At 40.4% G+C, this 14,145-nt stretch overlaps 1 protein-coding gene across 1 annotated transcript; it reads right to left on the bottom strand.

The window, feature by feature from the left end:
• Positions 1-2,590: 2,590 nt before the first annotated feature.
• EAF2 (ELL associated factor 2) lies at positions 2,591-14,113 on the bottom strand. The gene is made up of 6 exons (XM_068407877.1): positions 13,945-14,113; positions 11,165-11,259; positions 10,345-10,481; positions 9,454-9,599; positions 7,828-8,094; positions 2,591-3,432 (listed from the first exon to the last, which is right to left on the bottom strand). The coding sequence occupies exons 1-6, from the start codon at positions 14,045-14,047 to the stop codon at positions 3,386-3,388; spliced, it is 795 nt and encodes a 264-aa protein (XP_068263978.1). The 5' UTR covers positions 14,048-14,113; the 3' UTR covers positions 2,591-3,385.
• Between the last annotated feature and the right edge of the window lie 32 nt (positions 14,114-14,145).

The raw sequence follows: 14,145 nt of genomic DNA, 5'->3' as shown, positions 1-14,145 counted from the left end.
GGTCCTTAGTGCTGCAGTAGTCAGAAGACTAAAAAATTTTGAAGTTTCCAGCTGCATTTGGAAGATATTTTTGATTTATCAATGTAAGTGATATGCAGATATTCCTCAAATCCAAAACATACACAATAGCTTAATTATAATGTCACAATAAAGTATATAATGTAACAATAAAATCTTCTTCAAATGTATCTCCTGCTTAGAGATACATACACACACATATGCTTCAAATCTCTGGATGTAAAGACAAAGCAACAAGATAGAACCAGATATATTTCAGAAGATTATTTTTAAAGAGGCACTCAGAGGTCATAGGAACTTTAGTAGTTGCTGATTTTACTCATTTCTAGTTAAGATGACATCACAGGAATAAACCTGTTTTTAAAGAAGGAAAGAATTTTCAAATCAGGGTCCAAAAAAAAATTCCAAGATCAAAAAAAGACAACTTGATTTGTTGTTCTATTACTAGAATACCTCCCTTATTCACACTTCTAAATCTCAATGCAACCACCTTCTCACTCCTGCCATTTGAGAACACCCTGCAGTAGGAGATACAGGGGCTCAGCACTGCCAGGGGCACACAAACCAAGCCTTAGGGCAGGAAATACCCCCAGCAAGTCACAAGTGAGGTCCAAGCCAATCCCCTCTGAATGACAACAGGCCCAAGCAAGCTCTTTAGCTCACTTGCCTGTGTTTGACACTTAGGTGGAGAAGGGGAGTCAGATCTCATACATTTGGGCTGGAACCAGCATACAGAGCTTTTTTCCTTCTCACATTTAAGGTCTGTTAGCTTTTCCCCTTGTAAGAACTCTGTTCCAGAATCTTATCTCCTGTCTTGATATTTAAAGGGAGCCTTTCCTCAATTATCACAGCTGTGCATTTGACAGAATATACCCATCTAGGTCACATACTCATTTATACTGGGTAGTGCCTGACTGGCCACTAATCACTTTGTACTACAAGCTGTACAAAAGCTTAACTGAGACTCTTCCCGTCCTAGAACGCCTTCCACCCAAAGATCAAATCCTAAAGGTTGTTACCGTCCTGAGACTCAGGAACTTGGAAATCTCCTTTACTCCCAGAGCTATATTTAAGCACCTGTACACACAATTGCAATTATACACAGATACAGGTAGATTGTACTCATCAGTTATATTGCTGAAGGAGTGATTGTAATCCATGAGTACACACACATTCTCCCTGATTTAGACCCTGGCCTGGTCAGTGCTTCCACACATCTGCTCATTCCCGTGCTCCTTCCCATACACCCTGAATGCACCATTATTCAGAAAAAATAGCAGCATTCTGGCTAGAATTAGAATTTAGCGTTGGCCTAAAGGAAGGCTTTGATGCAAATAAGCCACTGGGGACAGAGGGAAGGCAAAAAGAGGTCATTTCATCTCAGGACAGGGCATTATCATGCACCTCTTTATTTAGCACACAGGGCTGCTCCTTAGTACCAAGGTTACCTGCAACATCTCAGCTCCTCACATCACCCTAGCAGACTTTATTAGCAGCAGGTGTCAACAACCAAGTACTCTGCTAGAGTTCCCATACCAGCTATGATCCATCAGAGAACTCGGCACCCTTTCCCTTGAGAAAGTTCTGAGTACCTTACCGTAGTTATTAAACAGCATCCTTCCTCAAGGTTGCTCATTAGCCGTTTCCTTCTCAAAGACCTGTTCGCCCATGGTTATTAACTTGAGCTTCTTCCTTTGAGTATAAACAACAAAATGTTTTGCTTCTTACGATACCAACCTTAGGAAGCTGGAAGACTAGCAAGCTGTTACCTGGTGCAGTGCACGGACCAGTGCCATAGTTTGGGGTACAGAGCATAAGGTGGGGAAGCATCAGAAAGCAGCATTGTCAATATTTCATTTCTGCCTGGTGGTAACAATAAAGGTTCCTTTGTGAGAGGGTAGACATAGTTTTGGCCTCTTAATCTGTCTAGGGGTAAGCAGGGGCTGATACTCACAGCACAGCTGAGAGAATAAGCTAGTCTAGTACCATTTCTTGTATACATTAACTGAGGGAGCATTTTATCATGTCTGCACATTCAGGCGTACATATAGGATTCAATCCTCACAGCTTAGATAGCTGCGATTCAATGACTGTGGTCTAGCAAAGGAGACTTCTGTGCAAGACTGAGCAGATTTCTCTCATCAGAATTCATCCTATAGACATTTGCTACTGTTCGTTACAAAGCTCTTCAAGTAGTAAACTACAGGAGAAAATCTGTACTCCTACCTGCAGTTCTTCAGGTCTTAAAATAAAATTTCAAATGAAGAAAAAATAAGGTAAACACCTTTTCTTGTCTAACACAGTATCACTTACCAATGGCATTTGGCTATCATCTGTAATAAACATTCATCAGTACACTAGCACCACCATAAACTTTTGGTGAGCTCTTATTAGGGCTGTCTCAATGTAGGCAAAAGCAACAAACACGTTAAGTCTTGCAGACGGGGTGGGGAGTCCATGTTAGCTACTGTTTCACTGCGGTCTATTTCTTTGCATGACCCTTTCACTGTCATGACTACTATAGGTAGAAAATGGAATTCTTAACCAGTAAAAACAGAATCAGATGCACGAAAATGATAAATATTGCTTTATTAAATTACTTTTATACTCCTACAAAGAAATTTTCTGATTTCCGTTACAGAATTAAATGAAGGAAATTCATTGCTGTCTCTGCAGTTACCTAAATTTAGGTACAAAAAGGTTGTAAAAAGACCATCCTATTCAAGTTACATAAAAAAGGCAGAGAATAGACAAGTTCCCTTCGGAATCTTGAGGCTCAGAAATATAAAGTCCTATAATACAATGAAATTAAGAATTCAGCAATGTGTTGAACAATTGTAAACTGTAACTGCACTAGTGGACCACATTATTCAGCAGTTTCCTTAAAGGTACAAACTGTGAACTGAACAAAAAGTGTAGCTGACACAGCAGACCTCATTTAGTTGTTCTCCCTTTCACTCCCTCCAAGTAAAAGTTGTGAGATCAGCATTCAGCATTTAAATGATAGGAAGGAAACTTGCCTCCATAAATATCAGAAATTTCTCCATTCCATAACTATTATATAAAGTAACTAGCTGTTACAAATCAGTTTCAAGTAAAACAGGTGGCTGAGGCAAAAATAATCAAAATCAGATCATACACAATTTTACTGTAAATACAGTAATTTGAAAGATAAACACATAACCATAGCACTGACAGGATATCAATGCTGCCATATTATAGACATGATGTGTCAGTAGAAAATTAGGATGTCTATTATCAAAATTGAGGACATTCATTCCAGTCTCTGGTAATCTAATCTTAGTGCAAAACAGATGCTAAGACATATTTAGCAAAAAAGGTGATACATTTAAGGCCAAAAATTTGTTCAGTCATCACTATCGCTTCCAGATTCACTCAGCTGCAAGTCATTTCCTAGAAGAAAGAGAATCATCATATTAGTCATTTTCAAGGAAATACTTTTCTTCTTTCAAGATATTCCCTTTCCCAGCTAAAGGCTTACAAAAACTAATACCAACAGGTCAGGGCGGTTGGACTAGATGATCTTTAAAGGTCCCTTCTAACCCAAAATATTCTACGATAAGAGAATAAATAGGTGTAGAATTAAACTCCCCAGTGACAGAACCTTTGAGAGATCACTTTTCTACAATTTTAAAATCTTGGCAAGGAAGCCATTAGCTTATTAGTCACAAGTGCATTTATTTAATATCACCAGATCACAAAGGACAACACCTAGCTATCTTTGCCACCCACATTTTCATGCTTCATAAGTGGGAAAACTGCTGGTGAAGGCAGTTTTGTGAAAAACGAGTTGTTGGGTTTTTTGAAACACATCTAAATGCTACTCAGCTGTGCTTGAAAACAAAGTGGTGTCTCAATCAAGAAGAGCAGCTCTTTGATGTACCATTTAAAGATGTATCAGTGACCTACTATTTCAAACAGGTTTTGGAACAAGTGAACAAACAAAACATCAAAAGACATTTTACACAGCACTTTAATTTGGTGGCTATATATATTTCAAAAATGGGGAAGTAAGAAGAAAGAGTACATTGTGCTTGCAATGGATGTCCATAAGCTTAGGTGGGGGGATGGAGGGAATCTTTCCAGGATGACAGATAACTGACAAAAAATATACAGAATCTGCATCATATCTAGCAACTTTCCATGCATTTTTAAGAATTTGTTCCAACCAGTATGCTTTTATTCACACTTCCCTTGTCAAACAGCCATTAAAAAAAAAAAGGAACACATCTCAGGTGGGGCAGAAATGGCCTAAAAAGCAAAGGAAAATCACTGAAACTGAGTAGGCACACTATTTTCACGTGCCCTTTCCTCAGCTGCAGCACCCTTCACAGATCACTTTTGCAGATGGGTCAAAAAGTAACCTCATGACGGTAAACCCAACAAGACATTCAGATTGGATCTTTTGTTATCAGGCATATCATTTCTGCCAGAACACTGAAGTCTTTAACATGGCAGCATTTAGCCTTCCTTTGTTTTCCACTACATCATCACTAAAGCTTAGAAAGTGGTACATAATTCTCTGCAACAAAACAGAAAACACTTCATATAAGACAAGAATAGTGAAGATGGCTGTTTCCAGCCATCTTTAAAGTAACACTGTAGACAAATTTTTTCCAATCCTCTATATAGAGTCAACATTTACAGCTGTATTATTTTAATATAAGTTTTAAAAGCAATTTTGAAAGAACAAAATCAAGTAATTGGTCAATAATTATTCAGGACAATATATTATCCTAAGAAATAATATTTTAAGGCAGAGAATGCCATTAGTAGATTAAACTCATGCATTTATCACTCAAATGAAAACTTACAGTGAATTCTTAGAAACCCCAGCCCTGTTATGCACTACCTACTTTAGGAGAGGACTGGGAGCATGAACAAGAAGATAACCTTCCAAATACTGATTCTGCAGCCTTCAAAAGTTATTTCAACATAGTTAATAGAAATTACACAAACCCTATAACACCAGCCAAAAATACCAATGCTTGTGAAAACCAGCAGATGGGAAAAGCAAGAACTCCAAATTCCAGAGTCAGAAATAATGCATTAGGATTTACTTTGGGGAAAGCTTTCTGCCCCATTTTTATAAACCCTGCCTCTAAAACGCACCTTCAGAGAGATGGCAAAATAACACAGACTGGAGTTGGTGGTTTTCAGATGGGTTTGGTGCAAGAACAGAAAGATCATTTAACTAGGACTCTGAAGAAACATCTAGAATCTATTGTACTTATTAGGCAGCAAGAAAGTGGACAAAACTCTTGAATTCAGTTTTCACACTGCTAATTGCTTATTAGCAATATTAACTGGGGAAATAGACTGCAGTGCAAATGACGACATTTCCTAAACCTTTAAGTCAATGACTATAATACATTCAATTGAATTCTTGCAAGTTACAGGGGATGGGGAAACTCATAAGTGATGCATGTTTCACAGATCTTAGTGGTCACACCAACACTAAACTAATACAAGGGAAAATTATTTCACGACTAGCTGCTTGTAACAGCACCAAGTATCAAAAGAAGTGAAGTTGTGCTGAATACTATGTACATAACACAAGGCCCCAGAATAGCCAACCTTATGCTGTTTTTTCTTTGGAAAGTTACTTTATTTAACATAACTCTCATTTAAACAAAAAAGTAGACATAAAGCAACATATGATCAAGTATTTATGAAGAACAGATTCGTTAGTGCCACCATTTACAAACTTTCTTGTAAAGCAAGTTGTGAGCCTATATAATCAGCTTCTGAAGAGGCAGATCATGTATATCTGACAGAAGTATTTGGTTACCATGCTCTAGACCACCTCCTGTGTTTTCCAAGTTCCACAAAACCTCAGCTGTACGGTTTCTACATGCCAGATGAAACTCTGCTCTCTAACCCTTCCCCCAGCCTTCTGCCTGCACACAACAAGCCAAAGAAAAGCTTCACTAATTACCCAGTATGGCCCTGATTCTACAGAGGTGCACAAAACTAGTCACACACATAAGCGGTCAAGCCACAAAACAGGATTAGACAAGCAAACAGCTTGGGCAGACATTTGTTGATTCAATATTTTATTTTTGTAAAACATTGTTTGAGATGGAAGAAATGACTGTACAGGACCCCGACTGAGAACTCTTGCCATTCAAGCTAGAACCATGTGCTACCCATTTAGTTTCTCCAGGTTTCATTCTCCTGCCAAATTCCCTCAGCAGGGAGCTAGAGAAACACATTCTCCTTGAAATAACTTTTCCAATCTTTGTCTAGTTGAAGTGTATTTTAAGTGTTAACCGTACTGGAAGTTGGGGACAGAATCACTTTAAGCAGTAAATAGGTCTGTCACCATAAGAGAAGTAAATGGGATTAAGCTAGAGATCTAGGCAAGCTCTGATACTCAAGCACAAGGCTTGATGGTACAGACAGAAGTTCTGCCTGTCAATGTGGTTCTCGAGCACCATCAAGCCACCAACTTCCCCTGTAACAGTTTTGATGATGTCATGTTTTAAGCAGCGTTTTCTCACTATGACTGTTGGAACCGGTGGACTTGGCCACCTGTACTTTTAAGTGTATTTCTCAGTGGAAGCTTTGCCAGCTGGGATTCTGTTACTGGGGACAGAGCTTAATCTCGTTTTCATAACGGTTTTATTTAAAGCATGAAGAACGGGAAATCCCATTTGTGAATAAGGGTTGAAATAAATGGCACACTCTAAAGTTACGCAAATTATAAACATGAAGACATTGTTCTCTACAGTGACAGTAAAATGAAAGCAGCATTTAGGCCTTTGCGCACGAAGTCACAGGACTTTTCAGTCTGATCTTATCTGTTAATGGAGTACATAATTAAATATCTGCGCTGGTTATTTAAGTATTTAAATACGAGCTACAAAAAAAACCTGGGCCTGTTATCCATTAAGTACCGAAATAAAAGTAGATCTGCCAGAGTCTAAAATTTCAGTATAACAAGTTTACATATAAATGATAAACCTTAAAGATCTTAGGCTGCAAACCAGGGTTGATGGGAATCTCTTCAAACCAGAAGCCTGCAGCTAAGCACCTAATTAAAAATGTAATAATTTTCAAACAGTCACCATAGCTGAATACTCTCACTTCTATGTCTGAATATTCCTGATATTTAGGTAGCAAACTTAAGACTCTCTACCTAGTGGGTTTTTTTCTGTCCAAACTCTCCTTTTTTGAATACACTGAGCATTCAACTCCAGGCTGCGCAGCAACCACTTCTTGAAGAACATCACAGCTACTCTTCAAATTACATTTTTAGTTGCCTGAATGGGTGGAATAAGATAGTATCACCTGAAAGCAGATCGCCTCCTTTCTTATATGCAAAGGACAGCTTGCCATGCTGTCCAGTGGAACAGTGCCATGAACAAGAGTAACTGAAGTAGCTAAAAATACACCATCTCTTCTGTAATTCAGAGTATTGCCAGTATAGTATCCTTCCCAGGGTTCTACCCAAGAAATTATAAGCATATGTTTTGGGAGTGCCCTGTTAGTTCAAGTATTTTCAATACAAAATTACTGTTCTCTGGTCCCAATGTATATCACTGGAAGGAAGCCAGAAGAGCTTAGAAAATATTTTCAACGGCATCAGCTTTAATTTAATATCTCTGGGGACCAAGAACCTTCTATCCCAATGTCTAATTCAGACTGCTGCTGAACAATCAAACCCTAGCATCACTTCCCACAGTTTTAATTATAACAGAGACATACTTAAAACCAATACGGTTTCCTTTCAGAATCTTGATGTCTGGAATTGTGCACTAAGAAAAGAACGGCCTTTGTACTTACGTAGTGTATTCATCATATGACCACTGCTCTCTTGGGATCTGTTATGACTGGCATCTTTGTCAGGGACAGCCTGTTGTGGCATGGCAGACACAGTAGGCTGTGGCTGCAAATACGGCATTGATATAGGAAGAGAGGGCTTCGTTTCCTCATCTTCAGAATCACTAGAACTATTTTCACTACTTGATGAAGAGGATGAAGAACTTTTAGAGTCAGATGAACTGTCAGAGCTACTCAGCTGGTCCATGATACTGGCTTCTGCTTTTAGCTCTGCAAAAAAAATTATTTGTTTCTTAGTTAACATTCATCATAACTGAAATATAAGAAGTGGAAAAAAAAATTAAAAAAAAAAAGTCAACAACAGAAATTGGGTATACACATTATAGTGACTAAGAAAAACAAACTAAACCAAACCAAAAAACACCAAAACTCTCCAGAACAAAGAAAAGGGCACAAGCAAGCATCCAGCCTGTCATGTGGTTTTCTTCTCTCGCAGCTTGTGCACTTTATCCCTTTCAAGCCGAGCGTTACAACAAGGGTGTCTGTGAACCCAAATGCTAACCCCACATTCCACAGGGTAGTGCATCCCACATAGCCTTTAATTTCTGCAGCTAGCAAGTCTTCTGTATTTTCCTTAGCACCCCTAAAGATGCCTTTCACTGACTAAAAACTGCATTACACAAGAGTTTAATACATGTTGGCAGCCACTTTGGTGACTTGCAGTATGTTTGACATCACCAATTCCCCTAGAACAACAGACCACCAAGAAAAAGCATCATTTTATTCCATGCACTCAAGTACTCTTCTTCTTTGCAACCTTAGATGTATTCTAGTACTGTTCTGTAGTACAGCTTTCTGGTCAGAGTTTAAAACCAAAATGGAAAAAAAACCCAAAACCCTTCATAATGACACATCTAAAAAAAATCTGTTTAAAGGAATTCACAACATCTTGGGAGGCAGATGTCAATTCCAGTCAATGAAACTGCCACCTGTCAGCATTTCTGTAGCAAGTAATTACCACCTGCCATCTTCCTTGTCCTCCAAAAGGAAATAAGGCCTCCTATTAAGTGAAATATGAGTGTTGCACCAAACCAGAGTCTCTCAAAAATACAGTGCATAGCACTGTTCAAGGGTTGATTTATGCAGGTTTTTAACTGTCTTTTTCATTGGAACCTCATCTTTCACCAGTCTTATCCAGTAATTTAAAATGGATTTTGAGTTGTAAAGCACTGTAACCTATACGTTTGCTGAGTGGAGAGAAAGAATGAGAAGCGATGTCAAAATGGAACTGACTTGGTTCCAGTACAACCAACTATATACTTGATTAAAGTAGCAGTGGAAGACAGAATCAAGGAGAGAGAGCAGCGAGACCCTTGGCATTATTAAGCCTAATTGTTCATCCGATTTTTCACCTTAGCAAGTTTCAATTACTGCTTTGTTACCACTTGAGCCAGAGTGGTCATTTCCATATGAGGGAAAGAGCATACATAATCAGCTTCTAGTGTGAATCTCAAGATTAAAAAAAAAAAAAAAAACAACAAAACCCACACAAACAAAAAACATTGGCTCTTAAAACTAGTTGCTAGTGAAGAGCAAAGTTTCTGAAATTTATGTGACAGTGGAGCTTACCTCGTTCAATATCATCCATAGGAGAAGACGGAAACATCTTTTCTTTTGGTGGAGAATTTCTAATGTTGTTTGGAACCTTAGCTGCATTTCGCATTTGCTGCTGTTGCTGCTCTATGCGAGACTGGACTTTACTGCTTCCTTCAGCCCTGCATGTAAATGCAAAAGATTTTTAATTACTCTAGAAGACAAGACGCAAGGAAAAAGGCAAGAATACAGGGGATACAGTACCTTAAGATGGAATTATTTGTCATGCCTTTCTAAATAGCATCATTAGATTTCAAGGTACGTTATTATACTGGCATGTAGTTTTATATAGATGTATTAAAAATTGTTTTTTAATACAGTGCTAATAACTTTTCAACCCTTTGTCAGTTGATTTGGTTTTATACCTGGCTACCCAGGATTACTTAATAATAATTCTTCTGGAAATTACTTATGTAGACTCAAGCAGCAGGAAAAAAAAAAAAAAAAAAAATCAAAAACTTGGTATGAGAAAAACAAGCCATTAATATTACTGAAACATGTCACAAAATTTATCTTTTTAATTTTCTCATTTAGAAGTCAGAAGACAGCAGGCAAGCTACTTTCCAGACTCCCCCCTGCCCCGCAACATCATCAGAAAATAGTTACCATCTCTTTCAACAATATAGCAGTTTAGTTAACAAAAAAAACAAACATCCCCATTTCTTCTGCCAGTCAGGACTTAAAAGCTGTGAAGTCAGTGTGCTGAGAAAGCAGGCTTTTCACTCTATTGAACAAGGCCAGGTACTTTCTAAAAATGACGTTTTGCTAAAAATAGTAATGAGTAGTCCTTCATCTCAATTTAGACTCAGTAACAAATCAATTTTCACAATGAGTAAAGCACAGTTGTTTCTCCTGTAAATCACCCACCTGGTTTTTTTCACAGTGATGTTGCTACTAAGTTTCTCCAGGCGACATTCTCCAGTGTCATGGTTGATAATTAAGATACATTCTTTTAGGTAAGGCTTCTTCGAGCCCTTGAACACAGTCACTGGTGGAGTTGAGCCCTATTAAATCACAAGTCCAGTAAGTGTTAGTTCTGTAGTCTTTTTTCCCTTCAAAACAGCAATCCATCACAGTGATGACAAGTTCACTACAAGTGATCACTTCTAGCCTCTAAAAATGTTATCGGTTAATTCAAATCAGATTCACAGTAGCTATGACCAAAAGCAGCTGGTGACTGACTGGAACAGGATTTCACCCAGCTTAGCTTAGTTTGAAACTGATTAAATGCTTATTTCCCAAAGAGAGCATGCTCACTGGAGGACTCTTTTTACCAAAAGGGGTTTCAGTTACCATTTCAGCAGAGCAGTAAAACATGGCAGGTAGTAAATTTTCCCTTTCCAGTCTTTCCTGCTTTAGAACTGCACTAGAGCAGTAAATACCAAGGGGAAACTTGTGCTGCCAACATCCACATGAAGCTTTTCTGTGTACGCAACACTTCTGGGTCATCCTACAGCATATTTCCAATGTGGTGAATACACTTAAAGTTACAGTACAGCTGTTTAACCTCTAGGTCTTTTGTAATTTTACATTCTTACAGCAATTGTTTTTCTACTCTAGAAAAACAATCACACAAGCAGGTCTGAAACAGCACTGAAACTTCATATCCTTCTATATTCAGTATATGCTTATGATAACAAAAGAAACCATTCCCTTAGGCCCGCCACTCTTCAGCCACCCCACTCACCTCAATATTTGGCAGTGTTATTGTCACCTGTTCACCTTTGCCAACTTCAAGGTCTCCTTCACAGGACATATCAATAGACGCAGGCTTAAAGTCATCTAAATATAAAAAACAAACTGGATTATTTACAGGCTTTTCAGGAATTTTATAAACACAGACACCTTTTAATTGCAATGGAGGCTGTTAAGTTAAAGCCTTTTCTGCTAGTGTATCATCTACCATTCCCCTGAGCAGATTGCTCCCTAAGTCAGTAGAATTCAAAGTCAAGATGGTTTTCTCGAGATTCAGTAAAAGTGTTAACTCTTTTCAGTTAAAATCAGAAAAATGCTTTTAAGTTTTAATTGTTAAAGAGGCTGGATGAGCTGTGTTATATTTCAAAAGATAAATCCTCACAAAATTACTTTCAGAAAAATCAATAAATAGTTCTTGAAAATGTCAATCCAAAGCACGGGAGATATAGACAAGTGGCCAAAAATGCGAAGAACAACATCAATCCTCAAAATCAGTTTCTGATTTTACTACAACATGCATGTCAGAAGCTGAACAAAACTCAAGTTTCAGGATATTTATTTTTGTCAAAAACAAAATTACTTCCCAATTAATATTTAATTTCTTTTTTGTCTTTTTCGACATCTGAATTATTGATTAAAATAAGTTTTAAACAAAAGAAGATATCCATTTCTGGTTATTCTCAAAAATCTGAGACATTGAAAAAGAGCATGTGTTCAGGCATCAGCACTGCTGCTGTGTAACATACCATTCCCTGTAAAGTGTGACTTCCACCACAAATGAATTGGGAAGGGCTACAGCTAAAGGCCTGCCTGCACAGATCTAGAGAGAGAGGACGGCATCAAGAGGCCCTGCAAGGCACGTGGTAACAGATGTGGGTTTGGACCTGTGGTTCCAGCAAACATAGGGCCAGTCTGACACCCCGGGGATGGCCGGTGCCCTGCCTCGCACGCCGGGGAGCTGCACCCTGTTGCAGCTGAAGAGAAGCACAGAGGGACGAGGCGTGTATTAGACGGCACGCTCCCTGGCCACAGCACTGCACGCACTCCTTGCCTCACAACCTGTTGTGTCACCCGCTGCTGGTCACGGGCGGCTGCGCTCTGTTACGGCTGGGGAGCTTCCCAGTTCAGTAACACTGCCTGCAACCCACTGGCCAGGCGGCACAGACCACAGCTGGGAGCCCTGGCTCCAGCTCGCACACCAACCGGGCAAGAAAACCAAGCTTCAGGAGCTGCTGGGCAGGACTATGCACACAGCAGAAGGCTTTGAGCTAAGACACAGTCAACAGCCCCTGCCAACCTTGTTTATGGCAAAACCCCACACGTCTTACAGGGATAAGCATAAAATAGTTCCAAACTTTCTCAGCGAATAAGAGAATCTTTGCTTTAATATATGGCTGCTGAGTGGTTAATACTTTAGAAAATTAAGATACTGATTCGAGTGTTTATAAACAGACTCCTGATCTTAAATTTTAACCATCAGATGTCTTCCCCTTTACTTGTTTGTTAACAAAAACTTCAGGTGTCAGAGAAGGATATTTTTGCATGTGCATTTGACAGAACTGATGAACGTGCCAGTTTCTATGTCTCATTTGTTGGAAAGGAAGAGAGATTTCAAAACAGATTTCAGAATAAATCATCAGGGTAGGAGGTACCAGACGTGGTTTTTAGTCCTCTTTAAAATTAGGGTAAATTTCAAGTTACAGCATTTGTTTAATTCCATTTATAGCTTTTGCCCGCTCCCTCCCCTCCCACAGTCACAGACAATCCTACTAAGTGCCACTCCATTTGCTCACAGAAGCACATTACCCATCTCACTGCACTGCGTGAAAGCACATAGGACATTCTCCAGAGAATGTATGTGAGACTGAATCTTGGGGATCCGTCTATAAATAATGAGACATCAAAACCAGAAGCAGCAGTCCTAAATTACCACAACTATAATCCCGAGAGCATTTGTTTCCTAGCTACCCTCAGAATCTTCAAGCACACACCTCTCTAGATAGTAATTATGTACTCAGGGAGGGTATACTAGCTTTGTGATTAATACTGCCTTTAACCTTTGATTGCTGAATTGTACTTAACTTCTAAAAACCAAGCACAAGGAAAGAGGGCAAAGCCAGAGCTTCAACCCAATTCGATTTTCAGCAGAACTGCACCGAGACGCTATTCTGGATGCAAAAGGCGTAAAGTGAAGTTAGTGCCCAGAAAGTAGAGAGGAGCTGTACTGGGATACAATGGCTGTACACCTCACCAGCAACACGCGCTCAGGAGCAAAGGAAACATGACCTGCACCGCATTGCTCCCGACATCCCGGACCAGCACCCCAGCGACAGGGACTCGGTTCCCAGGTGCGTCCCAAGATCCCCAGACCAAGGCAGGCAACTCATTTCAGCTTCCCAGGCCTTACCTGTGTAGCTACCTGATATTCCAGCTCCCACCAGGCTACCGGTACGACCTACTGAACCAGATAACCTCCTCCACACACAGCCTACCCAAGCAGGGGGGTGCCCGGTCACGGCTCAAACAAACCCCCACGGTAGTTTTGCCACGCTGCCCTTCTCCTCCCTCGGCGCCCGGCTGCCTGCCGTGCCATGTCTTCCCTCACACCCGTCCGGGCCTGCTCCGACCCTGCCCGGCCAGCGTTCCCACTGCGGTGGGTCCAGGTCTGGGGGAGGGGGGAGGGCCGGGGGCCGCCGGACAGCGGCACCTGGGCACCGCCCCCGCCCCGGACCCACCGCTTCCCTCAGGTGCTACCCCAGCCCCCACGCTCACAGCGGACGGTGTGGAAGGCGCAGCGCGGTTGTTTCTCGAAGCTCTCGCCCAGTTTCAACACTCGCTCCTTAGGGTCGAAAAGCGACGGGACCGCTCCGTTCATCGCGGCGCCTCACACCATGGCGAGCCCCGGCGGCCCCCGCCGCTGCCGCCCCAGCTGCCGAACATCCCTCGCACCGCCCGGGCACGCCCACGGACGGC

The sequence above is a fragment of the Nyctibius grandis genome, chromosome 9, assembly GCF_013368605.1.
Source record: "Nyctibius grandis isolate bNycGra1 chromosome 9, bNycGra1.pri, whole genome shotgun sequence".
Taxonomy (NCBI): domain Eukaryota; kingdom Metazoa; phylum Chordata; class Aves; order Nyctibiiformes; family Nyctibiidae; genus Nyctibius; species Nyctibius grandis.
This window is presented reverse-complemented; position numbering and strand designations above follow the sequence as displayed.